The 16,527-nt window shown below is 44.7% G+C and overlaps 1 protein-coding gene across 2 annotated transcripts in view; it reads left to right on the top strand.

The window, feature by feature from the left end:
* Positions 1-16,527, top strand: part of BRINP1 (bone morphogenetic protein/retinoic acid inducible neural-specific 1) — a 143,123-nt gene that overhangs the window by 42,669 nt on the left and 83,927 nt on the right. For both annotated transcript variants that reach the window (XM_006773978.2, XM_006773979.2), the window contains exon 2: positions 56-323. In XM_006773978.2, the coding sequence (XP_006774041.1) occupies positions 106-323 (218 nt within the window). In that variant the 5' untranslated portion in view covers positions 56-105. The remainder of the gene's footprint in view (positions 1-55; positions 324-16,527) is intronic.

The following is a 16,527-nucleotide window of genomic DNA, read 5'->3' as shown; positions in this document are numbered from 1 at the left end:
GCCCTGTCTCTCTCTCCCACCCTTCCTCCCTCCCTCTCTCCTCCTTTCTCCACAGGACTCCACAGAATGGAGCAAGAATGAGAGGAAAAAGGCCGGCAGAAAAGCATGAACTGGAGGTTTGTTGAGCTCCTCTACTTCCTGTTTATATGGGGCCGTATCTCAGTGCAGCCCTCCCACCAGGAACCAGCTGGGACAGACCAACATGTCTCCAAGGAATTTGATTGGCTCATTTCAGACAGGGGGCCTTTCCACCACTCCAGGAGCTACCTATCCTTTGTGGAAAGACACCGTCAAGGATTTACAACCAGATATAAAATATACAGGTAAGCTCGGGGCTAAGCTGGTCCTTGTCTTCCTTTCATTCATAGAAAGCTTCTGGGGTCAGCCATTGGCACGGGCTGTACTGTAAGCGGGAATGTCTGGGCTAAGGAACCCTTCAGCAGGCTGTCAGCCACTTCTTCACTTATTTGTTTATTTATTTTTCACTTTGCACAGGAGATTAGTAATGACAATGAGAGTAACAAAGAATTAACATTTATTGAATACTTACTGTGCTCTGGGCATGATATATACTATCTTGTATAAACCTTATAAACCATCAGAGATAGGTTCTGTCTGTTTTCTCCACTTTATAGATGAGGTGACTGAGCTTCATCGAGGTGAAATAACTTGTGTTAAGTCACATTGAAAATGGTCAAATATTTTTAGTCAACCACATCAGGTGTTGGTAGTGTTGTTTTGCAAATGTTTTCAATGCATCCAATAACCTGCCCAAGCACATGCACACATTTGGACATAAGAGAGGACACTCGGTGAACCACCTTTTCTTGAGCAGATCTGAACTGGTTCTTGGCCTCTTGGAATCCTACTCATACAGTAAGGACTTACCCCTAATTCTTCTCTGCTTAAAACCATCTCAGAGTCTCCTCATTCAACTGGATCACCCTCTTTTTGGTATTTCTATACTTTTCTACACTTATACCTTTTGAGTTTTAAACCATTTGCAATTACTAGTAGAGTGCATATTTCTTTCTTACCTCACTGGAAACTCTTTGAGGGCAGGGTATATATATATATATATTAGAGGCCTGGTGCATTACATTTGTGCACTGGGGGGTGGGGGAGGTCCCTTAGCCAGGACTGCGCCCTCTCACAGTCTGGGACCCCTCAGGGGATGTCTGCCTGCTGGCTTAGGCCCGGATCCCTCTAGGGCAGTGGTTCTCAACCTTCTGGCCCTTTAAATACAGTTCCTCATGTTGTGACCCAACCATAAAATTATTGTCGTTGCTTCTTTATAACTGTAATGTTGCTACTGTTATGAATCGTAATGTAAATATCTGATATGCAGGATGGTCTTAGGCAACCCCTGTGAAAGGGTCATTCGACTGCCAAAGGGATCGCGACCCACAGGTTGAGAACCACTGTCCTAGGGGTTCTTAGCACTGCCTCTGAGGTGGGAGAGGCTCCTGCCACTGCCGCTAGCCAGCCATGAGCCTGACTTCTGGCTGAGCACACTGACCACCAGGGAGCAGCTCCTGCATTGCACATCTGCCCCCTGGTGGTCAGTTTGTGTCATAGCGACTAGTCATTCCACCATTCAGTCGATTTGCATATTAGGTTTTTATTATATAGGATGTAAAATTTCATTTCTAGATGCCCAGAGTCACTTTTGTTCTGCCTTGTATCATATGCACATAATAAATGTTATGGACATAAGTGAATTAGAGAATGCATAAAGTCTCTAGAGGTGTGATTTTTATCTTAAAGGTCAAGGAAGAAGGACAAATCCCTAATATTTCTGGGCCAGTTAGGATAAGACAGCCAGGAAGCATAGCGAAGGCTGTAATCTTGGCCTGCAGCTGGGAAAGCATGGCTTCAGGTCTTATATCTTCTATATACTTGATATGAAAATACTCATGTCTCCTTTGCACATTTTGTGACATTATGGGCTAAAAATGGGTTATTCATGAAATTTCTACCAGCTGCCAATACTCCTGCTTTTATGCTGAATATTCAAATTCTAGTTTGAAAGTTGGCCCATTAATGACTGGGGTCTTGCCTTGGTTACATTCGTACAAGTTCACAGATGAACTTTCTGTGAGCCTTGAGGAGCTGTAGAGAATCTGAGTTATTGAGGGGAGGTACTCTGGGCATGATGAAAAGCAGGGTCACAAAGGAAAATGAATAATGGATGTGCATGAAAAGAAAAAGAACACAAGGATGAGAAACATGGTGCATCTTCTTTCAAAAGAAAAGAATATCAGAACCTCAAAAAAATAATTACTGATTCAAAAAAATACAGTTATTGAATATAAACTATTCCTTAGGAAAACTATTTCTAAATCACCCCAGAACAATAGTTATCTACTTAATTTCAAGTTTAGATACTTAAAATAGTTTCTGACACAATACAATTATTGCTTTCAGTGAATATGCATAAACTAAATAAGGGTGTTCATTGATTACTCAACCAAATGCTTCAATATCTGAAATCCCTGGTATTGGGAAAGACATTGGCTTGAAATGTTGGAAGAGAAGAAGTAGTAAAAGCCCATTATTTGTGATTTGTCAGATAATATTGACGCCTTGATTTTATCTGTGCCTTTCTCTTCCTTGTGAGCCTCCTGAGGACAGTTTAGAGTTGGGATAACTGGGGCTCAGATTTCCATTTTAAAGATCAGGAGGTGATTGACTTGACTAAAATTATGTAGCTGAGAAAAGTTGGGGCCTGAACTGGAAACAAAATCTGAGGATAGGTTCATCCATTTGAATAAATATGCTAGAACCGAAGGCATCCATTCATTGTTTACAAATGTTTCTTAGCAACTATGGTGTGCCTGGCCCTGTGCTAGCCAGTAGGGACAAGTTGGTCATGATTGACAGGTGATGGTCACAATGGAGGCTCACAAGGGAGCTATCAGCCTATTGAGGTGATGAATCTGTGTTTGTGATTGCTGTTGAAATAACCTGGACTTAAACCGGCATCCTCAGTAGAACCACAGCTCCCAAATGTTCAATAGCAGCAACCTTTTACTGGGAGGTCAATCAATTCTCACACCATCTTCTGTGAGATAAGCAGTGTCTTGGCATTTTACACATAGGAAACCCAGGACTTAGGGAAGCAGAATGCATTGCTCTAGCCCAGCGATTTTCAACCTTTTTCATCCCATGGCACACATAAACTAATTATGAAAATTGTGCGGCACACCAAAAAGTGTATTTTTTTTTTTTTTTGCTGATCTGACAAAAAAAAAAGAGTCTGATTTTGACTCATTCTCATTAGACAGCTGTTGTGCTGGATGCTCTCATTTTTTTATTTGACAATCTAAGGGAAAAGTGGCCAGGGCCTCTGACTAAATAGTCAGGTATTGCATGTTTTACAAATTCTTGCGGCACACCAGGGTGCCGTGGAAAATTGCTGCTGTAGCAGGTCTATCTGGTGACAGGTGGAACTGGGGACCAAACACAGCCCTTCTGTTACCCACTCCTCTTCCAAACATTTTTTCTTACAATCATTTTGTCAACATTTTGGCGGTAATTTTAGAGATGCTGAGAAGTGAGCAGTTGCTAATGAGGTTGGGGGTCAGGACCTCTGGGTACTCATTCCCACTCTGCAGACACTGGGCTAGTGACATCAACCAAGTTCCCTCCATTCCTGGATCCCCCTGTTCTTACCCATTAAAGGAAAGGTGTGATGTAGGTCAGTGTTTTCCACCAATGCTCTGCGTGGCTCAGTGGTTGAGCATCAACCTATGAACCAGGAGGTTCGATTCCTGGTCAGGGCACATGACTGTGGTTGTGGCTCGATCCCTGGTGTGAGGCGTGTGGGTGGTCGCCGATCAGTGATTCTCTCTCATCATTGATGTTTGATCTCCCTTCCTCTTCCTTCCTCTGAAATCAATAAACACATTTTTTAAAAAGTCATAGGAACCAGTGTAGTGTGAGAAGACAGGCAAAGGGCAGGAGGCAGTCAGGCAGGTTCCCAGGCCTTCCCAAGCCCCTCTGTGAGGGGTTTGCTGCTTCTGCTTCTGTGTGCAAGCTGTACACATGCTTTCCTTCGGATTCCGCCGCTAAAACAAAGTGTGCAACCCCCCAACATGCTGATTTCTAAGCTCCTTTCTCGCTCTAAAATCAAGTATAAGCTTTCGCCAAGGTCACATGGTTAATTAAATGATGGAGTTCACCCCAGAAGTCGGGCCCCTGGTCATCTAGTTATTTCTTCCTTCCTTTATTTAATCCTCAAATAATTACTAAGCACCAACGACAGGCCCAGTGCTGTTTTGGGGCAGATACAATGATGAGTGAAACAAACATGGTCCCTGTTCAGAGGTGAAACTAACATTAATTAAACACCCTCCCTGTTGAGCTTTTCTGTTGAGCACTTTGGACTCAATCTACCTCCTGGTTTATGAGAAGGAACGGAATCGGTAGCTTCAGTTTTCCTCTCACCATAATTGCCTTATCTTTTCTTCCTCTCCCCTTTCATTGCCTCAGTTTTTGCACTCTTATTTCTAAGTTTGGCGTTCCACGCTGTGGTGCAGGGATAGGGACTTCAGCAGAGGCCAGGATTGAGGAGTAAGGGAAGCAAAGAAGTGGCTCCACATTAGAATCACCTGCCAAGCTCTGAGAAAACACCAGTGCCTGGGTCCTTTGTCATGTGTTTGGATGTCATGGGTCTAGGACAGACAGGAGAACCTCTGACCTAGGGCAGTGCTTGTCAATCAGGGGTCATTTCTCTTCCTGAGGGGGGAAGGGGGTATTTGGAAATGTCTGCGGACAGTTGGGTTGTGGCATCTAGGGGGCTGAGGCCAGGGACCAGGGACACTGCGAGCCACCCTGCAGTGCGCACCAGCCCCCTGCAGCCAACACTCTTGCTCGTGGTGGCAGTCCTGTAGAGGCTGAGAAACCTTTCTCCAGGGCAAATGTTTTGGGACAAAAAGGAAAACAGGGTGGTGGGAAGGATATTAGAATAATAAATGGTCTTTGATTCTGGTCATGAGTTTGAGTTGGAAGGGTTGAAATACAGGCACCAGCGTACGGCCGGGTTCCCAGCGAGTCTGGCTGCCGGACCGAAGGAGAAGGGGTTCCCTATGTTTTCAGATGTGGCCTCAGTCCGGGTGGCCCAGGCATCAAGGAAGGGGAGTCGAGTTCTGCTTCCTGCTGCAGAGAGGGAGCATGTAAGGGAAGGTGGTTTTCCACCCCAGATAAACATTGCCCTTCCTTCTAGAGGTCCGGGAGGGCTGGTGGGTTTCCCCTTTGACTGCAAATTCTATAGGAAATAAGTTCAGACTTCGTAGGATGTTCCAGATACGCATTGCCCGAGTCATGCTAAAAAACCAGCTGGGGCCAGGCCTCTGGGGCTCAGTGGTTGAATGTTGACCCACTAACCAAGAGGTCACTGGTTCGGGTCCTGGTCAGAGCACATGCTGGGTTGCGGTTGTCCAGCTTTAGTCAGGAGCAGCGTCTGAAAATAGACCAGCTTGCACGCCGCCTTCACATGGACTGACTGACCCCAAATACGGCCGCCATGTGACCTGGGAAATTAGGAGGAGAATGGAGACAAACCTTTGGGGCTTAGGACACTATGTTGCAAATCTCAGTTAAAGAAAAGAGGGACTGGATCCAGGATCTGAGTACCTACTACATCCTCATTCACTTGAAAAAGGTTTGCTGAGCTGCAGACTCCTACTACCCAGACTCTGCCCTGTTTCCCGGGGAAAGGAAGAGGAAAACCTTGACCTCTGCCCTCCAGGGACTCTGGGTAGTTTCCTTGAGGAAAACTGCCTGAAAGACAACTAAGCACAGTGCCTCCTGCTGAGCTGCCTGGCTGGGCTGTGCCCTGGATGCTGTGTTTGGGTGGGGGAAGGGCATTTCCTCCAGCAATGGAATCTGCAGGCAGGGACTGCTGGGAGGAAAGGCAAAGCTAGGAAGGCATCCTGGAGGAGAGAGTGTTGAACCCAGGCTTCAGGGAGGATTCCATTTCCTAGGAAGGCTGTAGGGAGAAAAGCAATCCTGGCAGGTGGGGCAGCACCTGCAAAGGCAAGGGGGCAGGAGAATGTGGGATGGCAAATTGATTGTAACCAACCTTCAAACTGGTTCATTGTCAGAGCATTACCACGTAGCTATTTAGAGCAGTGTTTTTGTTTGTTTTGCTTTTCCATTTCTTGACCCTAACTCATGCAACAAAAAAATGCATTTTAACATTGGCACTCAATATACCTAGAGATATGTGAAATGAAAATTCATGAAAAAAATCATAACTTACTACCTGTGATGAATCTCAATATTTCATATTCTATTCCATTCTAACCTATTCTATTCCTTTCTGATTCATTTATTTTAAACAATGCAGGTGTGCACTAACCAAATAGACTTCAGCCTCCACTAATGGGCTGGGCCTTACCATTTGAAAAACACTGTATCTGTGTTGCGGTCACATTTTTCTCTTTTTTTAAAAAAGAAAAATATTTTTTTAATTGATTTCCGAGAAGAAGGGAGAGAGAGATAGAAACATCAATGATGAGAGACAATCATTGATTGGCAGCCTCCTACACCGCCCCCCCACCCCCAATCAGGGATCTAGCCTGCAACCCGGGCATGTGCCCTGACCAGGAATTGAACCGTGACCTCCTGATTCATAAGTCAACACTCAACCACTGAGCCATGCTGGCCACTGTGGTCATGTTTTGGCTCAGAGGAAAACTGTCCCATATTCGGCTAGCAGAGTATGCCATGGGCCAGGGTAAGCAGGTTAGAACTTGAGTCTTCTCTGACTTGGGCAATAGGAAATCAACCAAGGGTCTGAAACGTGAGACAGGTATGGTCTGACAGGCATTTAGAGACACCACTCTGGCTGCAGCCTGAGGAATGCATGGGTGGGAGTCAGAGAGGGGTTAGAAGCCCATGGCAGTGATTTAGGGGAGAGAAAGGGAGTGCTGCGACAGCAAAGATGGAGTTCATTAACTCCCAGGTACCTCTCAGGGCCACCAGCAGAGCTGCTTGGTCTGCCTGTCAGGCAGCTCGCTTCCTCCACCGCATCTGGGCTTACCTGCCCCAGTTCCATCCTGGGCACCCCGTGGCTGGATGCCTTATTTTATGTAGCGTTCTACCTCGGCTGGATACTTTTGTATCTCTCATGAAAGGAGCCAGAATGCCCAAGCTCCTGCCTCTAGGCAATTTCTTTCTCTCTCAAGGCCTTCTTTCTGGGCATAAGAATTACTGGGTCTCATTAGCAGTGGATTCCCAGACTGGCTTGGAGGAAGGCCTTGGATTCCACTCTTTACCTACCCCTGACTTGTCCCTGCAGACCTTGATGGAAAGTTACAGCCGCAAGTTAGCAGCTAAGCTTGTGTGAACCCTGAAACAATCGCTGTAGCTTAGTGATGAAGAGCCGTTCTTTAGGCTCAGGCCGACCTTGGTTTGAGTCCCGGCTCTGCCACTTCCCACTCATGCGATCCTAGGCATGCTGCTTACACTTTTTGAGCCTCAGTTTCTTCATCTGCAAAATGGGGAGACATTCCAAGATAGTTGTGAAGATCTAAGCAGGCAGCCTGTGAAGGCATTCGGCACGGAGAAAGGGCTGGAGGACTGCTGTCTGCAGCACCAACCCCTGGACATTCAGCCACAAGACTGCAAATGCTTAGGAGACTCCAACAGGCGGGAAGTTTGTGTGCTCTGTAGCTTAGGTGCCCTGTAGAGCCAGTGTTGCTCCCTTCTTAGACTTTGTTGGGAGGAAGATGGAGAAAGGGGAGCAGAGAAAGGAAGGGTTCTGAGGCCCTGGGGCATGTGGAGCAGGAATCCAGAGGCCTCCACACTGGCACTGTGTCCTTAAGCTGGCAGCTTGGGTTGACTCATGTAAACAGCACACGTCCATGGTTTGCAAGCGCCTCATTTATTAATCAGCCCAGGTGAGGGGAGCAGTCTGCGACATCTCATCTCCAGTTCCCACTGCCTGGAGCCCGGCAGGGTGCCTTTGATGTCTAATGCTCAGGAGACACTGTCCCTCAGGGATGGCTCTTCACCAGGCACCTTCACGGCAATCACCCGCATTGCAGGATGGGGTGTGTGGGCGGCGGGGGGAGCTCTGCTTCTGCTCAAATCACAGGCGTGTTGTTCAGAGCAGGCAGCAAGGTGCAGCCTTCATCCTGAGCTCTTGCGACAGCCTCTCTGTGACCGTGGCGTGACACCCGGGTTATAGCGCAGTGATGGGGGAGTGCGGTTTTTGTGAGAAGGAAGCGGTGAATGCAAAGGATAGGGATGTCTGGGCACTGCTAAATGATTGGGGATGGTCTGTGCATGGATTCAGCAAGTATGTGTTGAGTCCCTACCACATGCAGGGACTACATTAGCCTCTGATGACATGAAGGCATTACTGAGCTGTGCCCTCGAGGAGGACCATAAGGAACCAGGAAGGGGAGGCCATGAGCAGTGGATTGCTGTCCCGCATGAGGAGGGCTGGTCATAGCACAGAGAAGGGCACTGGAGTGGGCCCTGCAAGATTAAGGAAGGCCTTCAAGAAGATGATTTGTTTTTCATTTTTTAAAATATATTTTTATTGATTTCAGAGAGGAAAAGGGAGAGAGAGAAACATCAGTGATGACAGAGAATCATTGCTTGGCTGCCTCCCACATGCCCCCTACTGGGGATCGAGCCCTCAACCCAGGCATGTGCCTTTGACCGGCAACAAACCCAGGACCCTCCAGTCTGCAGGCTGACACTCTATCCACTGAGCCAAACCAGCTAGGGTTGTTTGATTTGTTTTAAAGTTGAGATCTGAATACTAGGAGTTAGGTGAAGGAAGGTAGTGGTGTGTGTGTGTGTGTGTGTGTGTGTGTGTGTGTGTGTGTGTTCTCAGATGGTGTTTCAGAAAATGATTGCTGCTGGCCAGAGAAGTCAGGGAGTTAGGCTAGGATGGAGCCCGATGTCTGTTGTATAAAAGACTTTGAGCTTTATCCTCAGATGGTGGCTCCCACACTTGCTCATTTCAGGATGCCCTCTTAATGTCTCAGTGATTTTGTTATGGGTCCCCTAGGCCAGAGAAATACTAATAATTCTGCTTATTAAGTAGTTAGGTCCAAACAACTTAATGAAGTGTTTATGTCCCAGTAAGTTTAGTGGCTATTTGACAAGTAATACATGCAAATCTAGAGGAAAAACAATGTTTTTATTTTATCCACAAATAACCACAGTTACTACTTCTCAAATCGTGCAGTTGGATACTGCCACCCTCATTTCCTGTCCCTCGTTAATTTTTCTGAAGTACTTGGTAATTGTACCAACTATCTGAAACCCAGCTTCAGAAAAATACGCCGTCATGGAAAGATTCCAGAGTGTTTTAATATTGAAACTGTGAAAGACCTCAAGTTAGTAGGTTTGGGGATGCCCAATAAATGTCAAGTATAGCTCATTTCCCTTGAGCATTACAATGGCCCTCTGTGCCCTGTCATGTGCTATGGTGTCAGCACACAATGTGGGACCAGGGCCCAAGGCTTTTGCCCATAGACAGAGCAGATTCAGGTTGTCCTCTTGGGAAGATCACTCCTGCTACACAGGAGAGAAGGGGGCTGATGGGGGAAAGTTGGGCGAGGGTGCAAAGTGTGTGGCAGGAAATAGAAGGCTACGGCAGTGACCCAGGCGAGGAGGAGGAGTGTCTTAGACTAAAGTGGCTTCCATGGGGATTTGAGATTTTTTTTAAAATTTTTTATTTTGAGCCCTGGCCAGTGTGGCTCAGTTGGTTGGGCATTGTCCCATGCACCTAAGGGTTGCCATTTTGATTTCAGGTCTGGGCACATGCCCAGGTTGTGAATTCTATCCCCAGGAGGGGGCGTGTAGGAGGCAACTGATAGATGTTTCACTCTCACGTTGATGTTTCTTTTCTCTCTCTCTAAAAATAAAAAAATATATACTTTTAAATGTTTTATTTTGAAATAGTTGTAGATTGGCAAGAAGTTGCAAACATAGTACAGAGAGGTCCTATTTACCTTTCACTCAGTTTACCCCAACGGTTACAGGTCACATAACTATAGCACAGTAGCAAAACCAGAAGATTGACATGGGTGCGATGTGTGTGCATGGTTCTGTGGCACTTACCACATGTAGATCCATGTACTCACCACCCCAGTGAAGATACAGATGGTTCCATCACCACAGAGATCTCCTTTCTGCTGTCCCTCTATGGTGACACCCCTCCATTCTCCCCTACCATACCCAACCCTGACAGCCACTAATTTGTTCCCCATGTTTATGATGTCATCATTTCAAAATTGTTACATAAATGAAATTATAACTGGAGATACTTTAAGGAGAAGGAAGACTCCGTATTTGAGCATGAAGATGGAAAGGGAGGGAAGATTCGGAAAGTGGGGGACTTGGCAAGATTGCACCTTAAGTAACAAATCCTTGCATTTGGTCACATAGGAAGAAGAGGGGGACATTGGTCAGCCAGGTGGGTGGTGGTACGTTCCATCAAGCTAGGAGCCCTGGAAGGCAAACAGAGACTTTTGGGGGTGGTGAATGTTTGAAGATGAGTCATCTTTGGAAATGTTGAGTTTAAACTACCTGGAACATCCAAATAAAGACTTGCTAGGCAGTTGTTTTATAAATGGTTCTGACCCTCCAAAGAGAGAGCTTGGATGAAAAATGACGGTATTGAGAGCCATCCGGTTGGCAGTGGTACTTGCAGATCTATCTCCCCTGGGGATGTGCTCACTCATGGAGGAGCCTATTTAGCATGCGCAGAGACAAGCTCTGCCGCGTTGAGGAATGGCCAGCGGTAAAGGAGGAAAATCAGGGACATTGGGTGCCCTGGAAGCTCAAATAAATGAATGTTTAAGAAGGAAGGTGTAGGTAATCAGAGCCATGGTTTCTGATATATCACATAAGATTAGAACTGAAAGTAATCTTTTATACTTAAATCTTGACCCTCGCAAGAGCTGTTTAAATGGAACATTAGGGGCAGAAGTCAGATTGCAGTGGGTTGAAGAGTAGGTGAGAAGCAAGAGAGTAGACATTTCTTTAAAAAAGAAGCATGGCTATGAAAGGGAGCAGAGACTTGAAATAAAGAGGGTTTCTTTTTGTTGCTTTTCTTCGGTTTCTAAGAGGGAAGAGACCATTAAGAGAGGAAGAGATGCTGAGGGGCAGAGTAGGGTTATTATTGAAGAAGCACTTTCTCAAGAGGCAGGGAGGGAAAGGATAAGAGAACACGGATGGCGGTAAAAGGAGGGACACCTTTCCAACGACACCAGAAGAAAGGGGGGAGAGAGGTGTGGGTGCAGATAAGTCTATTGATTTTACTCGGGGTTTGAAGGGACTTCCAATGCTTCTGTTCTCTTTGTGAAGTGGGTTGTGAGGTCAATCACAGAGGAAGGGGTACTGGGAGTGCAAATAAGGTTGGCAGTGTGTGGAGAAACTTTGAAATAGTTAGTCTGCAGAATCATAGAGGGGTCTGATTAAGGGACTGTAAGAGGATCACCAGGAAGCAGTGAGGACTTTGATAATGTTGGTGGCCACCACTTTTTAACAGCTCTAGGAGATTGTTCTCTATAAGAACTGAAACTTTGAGAAAAGGGAATGGGTGGTGGAGGTGGGTTCAAACCGGGCTTCGGTTTGTCAAGGAGATGGAAGTACAATGGGGAAAGGAGCTAAAAGAATTGGCCAAAAGTAAATGTAGAGATGGATCCTTGGGTCGAAGGCAGTAGATAGTAGATAAAGGGAAAGGGGATTGTCATGGGCCTAGAGGTCTTGAAGAGATAGGGAGCAGGTGTTGTGATAGACAACAGAAACTGGAATGTTTTAATACAAGATGTCAGAGTTGGAGGGGCTTTGGTGATGACGCATTCTAGGCATAACCATGGAAAGAAGAAGGAGGTTGGAAGAGGGTGGGAGTGAAGATCAGTCATTGAGATGGAGTATGAGGGGCTGAAGGTATTGGACGTTAGGCACTTGGGGTTAAGGCACAGTGTGAAAATTAAGTGCTGAAGCATTCAATTAACATGAAAGAATACCTTGAAGTTGGTTATTGAACGCAAGGAAGAAGTGAAGGAAGAGGATGGGGTGGAGGTGATCTCAGTGTGCAGCAGAAGATTTGCATTCACGTTTTTTTTGTCTTTCTAAATTAGATCTTTGAATAATGATCCATCCCCACTGAGCCTCCCTTCCCTTTGCCTTAAATAGAAACTTCCCATGTTTACCTCCTTGTAGAGTCCTGAGGCAGGGAACATGGAAGAAAATGTGCTTGGTGAGCCCTGCACCTTAGTGTCAATATAGGCCCTGTTGTTCTTGCTTACAGGCACCCAGCACTCACTTTAGATTCCTTCCATTGCTCAGACAGAAGCAATCATTTGGTGCCTAATGATTGCACTTGAATGGCCTAACTTCAGAATATCACTTTAGGGTAACAAAATGAACGGCAGCTGTAATATTGGAGAGGGCTGTTAGATGTGCAGAGTGAATATGGGAGGACAGTTGACCCAGACAGATTGACTGACGAAAGGATAACTTGTGCTTCAACATAATGAGCTCAGTATTTTTTTGGTTTACAAAAAAGCACTCGGCCCCCCGGGCCCGGATGCTTGTCAGCAAAAGAGAAATGTAGAATGTGTTGCATTTCCTGTGGACAACAGCATTCTCACTCTCTAACAGCTTCAGGCCAACCTCCTTTTAAAAATAATAGCAACTATTGTTAATAGTTATTGTTATTAATAACTATTATTAAGATGCAGTGCTTCACCTTGTACATGCATAAGGATTCAGAGGTGATATTCAAAAGGAGGAGGAATGAGGCTTATGCAGTTCTTACCTGGTATGGTTCTGTGGGTCCCTTGGCTTCTCAAAGATTTCAGAAAATTAACTCGCAGCAAGTATCATCCCCTGAATCTGAGAACAGAGCATTTTTCTAAGCTTGTTTTCTTAAAATGAGCAGATTGAAGTGGTATCATTCAAAACAACCAACTCACCACAGTTAGGGTCTCTTGATGATGGGGGACAGAAGACATGAAATGCATAGCCGTGCCTCTTACGCCGTTCTATTTCAGTCTACGCTATAATTCTCTCTCTCTCTCTCTCTCTCTCTTTTTTGGAACTTACTCTTTTACCAAGCACCACCCACCTACTGCTGGGAGACAAGGCCATGTGAAAGACATCTTCAGATGTCTCACCTTCCTCATCCCCTTGTCAGTGGGCGCTGGATTTTTAGGAGTAACTTGGAAGCCTTGTGTACAGACAGAACTCTGAAGTGCAGTTCATTTTCTTCAATCTTTTTTCTCAAAGAGAACCAGAGAAAGTAGCCCGACACTGGACCAATGTCTACTATGTGCTGGACGCTGGTGAACTTACATCCCAGGAGCCTGCCCTGGGATCAGAGAGCTCCTCCCCGGCCAGTTCCGGGAGAGAATTGGTAGTGGTCACTGGAAGGCAGTCTTCTGGGTGAGAAGTTTTTTTTGTTTTTCTTTTAATTTTAATTAATTAATTAATTATATCGATTTCAGAGAAGAAGAGGGACACAGAGAGAGAGAGAAACATCAATGATGGGAGAGAATCATTGATTGGCTGCCTCCTGCACACCCCACACTGGGGAGGGAGCCCACAACCTGGGCATGTGCCCTGACCAGGAATCAAATTGTGACCTCCTGGTCCAAAGGTCGACACTCAACCACTGAACCATGCCGGCCAGGCTACACTTTCTTGATTACTGGCTGGAAATTTCATGGGGATTTTGTTGCATCTATAAATTTGCAGAGAACTGGCATCTTAACAGCAAGTCTTCTGATCCATGAACATTGTTTATTGCTTCATTTATTTAGATATTTAATTTTATTCAGTAATATTTTACAGTCACTAGTGTGTAAGTCTTGTACATGCTTTATTAAGCATATTCATATTTGTAATGGTACTGTAAATGAAATTCTAACTTTTATTTTTAATATTTTCATTTCTAGTATATAGAAATATAATTGAATGTGATATATTGTATTCTCCAACCTTACCATTTTTAGTGAGTATTTTGGTAGCTTTTTTTGTAGACCCCTTAGGATTTTCTACACCATCTGTGAAGGGTTTTGCTGCTTCCTTTATAATTTGTATGTCTTTTATTTCTTTGTCTTTCCTTATTGCACGGGTAACAACCTCTGGTAAAATGTTGACTAGATGTGTTGATAGTGTAAATTCTTGCCTCATTACTGATTTGGGAAGGAAAGCATCTATTCTTTCACTAATAAATATGATGCTAGCTGAAGGGGTTTTATTGACACCCTTGTTTCTATCCTACTTGAGCTTTATCCGCTTCATGTAAGCTAATGTTTTTAACCAAGTTTGGGGAGGTTTCGGCTATTACTTTGCTAGATATTTTTCTCCTCTGTTCTCTCTTTTCTCTTTGGTACTTGAATCACATGTGTCTTGGACTACTCGTTTACAGACAGGACTCAGCTGCAGTTCCTTTTCTTCAATATTTTTTTCTCTCGTTCATTGGATTATATACTTTTTAAATGATCTCCTTCCAACTATATTCCTTTCTGTCATCTCAGTTTTTCTGTTAAGTCTACATTGTGAACTTTCAAAAGTGTGTGCTTTTAATTACTGTTCTTTTCATCTATAGAATTTCCATCTTTACCCATAGTTTCCACTTACCTGTTGTGTTTCCCTGTTTATTCATTGTTTTCTTATTTCCTTTAATCTTTTAAGCATATGTCTTATATTTATACATATGTCTTATATTTATAGTTGCTGCTTTGAGGTCTTCGTCTGGTAAGTCCAACTTCAGGGTTTATTTGAAATTCACTTCTATTGTCTTCCCCCCTCCCCCGTTTCATGGATTACATTTCTTTTTTCTTTGCAAGCATAGTCATTTTTGGTGGAAAACTAGACATTGCAATAACATGATGCAGTACCTTTGGATCATGTTGTATTTTTCTGGATGTTTGTCATTGTTCTTGTATGTTGTTAACTTGTCTGAACTTATTGCTGCAAAATCTGTCTCAGCTATGGCGTGCAGGCACAATATTGCTACTTCGCCTTTATGAGTTCCAGCTACCGCTTTCTCAGCTTGGCCCCCCCAAGTCTTCGCTGTACCTGTGAAGTTTTGTGGTCAGCCAAACATTTGGGGAGAGGTTATAATTCAGTTTGGAGGAGCCCTCTTTCTTCGGCTTTCTTGTTTCTAAGGCTTCTCTCTACATTTAATTTCCAGCTGTTCTGCTTACCTTTGGTTTTGTCTTCTGAAACTTCAAGCCCATGAGGATTCAAACTTTGCCACTTAAAGTGTGCACGTGTAGAGTGTGCACTTAGTATTAAAAAGCAGCCAATGGCCAGATCTTTCCCTGCGCAGTTCTGCGACTAATGGGGAGATTCTTTGCGGGGCTCTGCCATCTCTCTCACCAGGTCCCCAAGGGTCTCTTCTCCACGTGTGTCCTTTAGCCATCAGCAAATGATTTGGGCAGATTTTGGTCCTCACAGCTTTAGCAGTTGTTGCTGCTAAGACTCTCCCTTACCGTTTCCCCCTGCTCTCCCATTCCTGACCTCTGTTCTCTGTTGCAGATTTCCAGCACTTTTGCCTTGGGGCTGAGGAGCACCCTCAGGCCAGAAAACCATAGACTTGAAATTTTCAACTTCCCGAGTTTCAGTTTTTTAAGAATAAACTTTAAGATGGCTTCTGTCTGCTTTGGCGTACTTTCCATTATCTTTAAATAGTTGTTGTTGTGTTTATTTTAAAGCCTATCTTGCTTTTCTCATTCTATTCTGGAGGAGACTTTGCTTGATGACTGTCCACAGAGGCTTTTACTGCAAGTTCCTGATTTAGGAGTTTAAGGGTCACTGTAGGTAAATCTACCAGCAGGGGAAAACTGTAGAGTGTAAAGCGCCGACCAGGTGAGGCTGTCAGAATTCCAGGCAGGAGACAGTAGTGGCTTGGACTCAGTGATTTAGTGGAGTTTGCGAGAAACCATCTAACTCAGAACGTTGAAGATGAAAGGATTGCTGCGTCAAACCGTGTGGTCAGTCACAGGTGGAAAATGCCACAGTCTTCCGACTTGTGCCCTTAGGTCATTGGCAAACGCATGGGTTCTTCAAGGTTTCTGAGCTGATGAGAACTTAGAACAAGTAACTGTTGGGACACTCAGCACTCTACAGACATTATCTGTAGTGACTGAGGCTCTGTATGAGATTCTATCCTTAAGGATTTTGTGCAAAAGATTAATGGAGACCTTAAACATGTCATATGAAGTGGGGCATCAAACACTGCTGTTCCTGATTTCCCCTTTCTGCCCTCTAATTCCCCAGCCCTAATAAATGCACTCAGCGTCTCTCAGCCCCATAGGTACAGTGGTCTCCTAGTTAGATACCCCCTTGCACAGAACAGCTAGATTTCCTAAAATCAAGCTCAAACCATGCTTTTCCTCTTCTCTATCATCTGCATTGGTTTCCAGTACTTACAAATATAAACCCACATTTTCTTGCCTCATCTTCCAGTTATTTCCTTATTATTGCATTTCTTTATAGAGGCAAGGCCATCTCTGGTTACTTACCACTTCCTGGATTTCA

This window comes from Myotis davidii, unplaced genomic scaffold (assembly GCF_000327345.1).
Source record: "Myotis davidii unplaced genomic scaffold, ASM32734v1 scaffold964, whole genome shotgun sequence".
In the NCBI taxonomy this organism is placed as follows: Eukaryota; Metazoa; Chordata; class Mammalia; order Chiroptera; family Vespertilionidae; genus Myotis; species Myotis davidii.
This window is presented reverse-complemented; position numbering and strand designations above follow the sequence as displayed.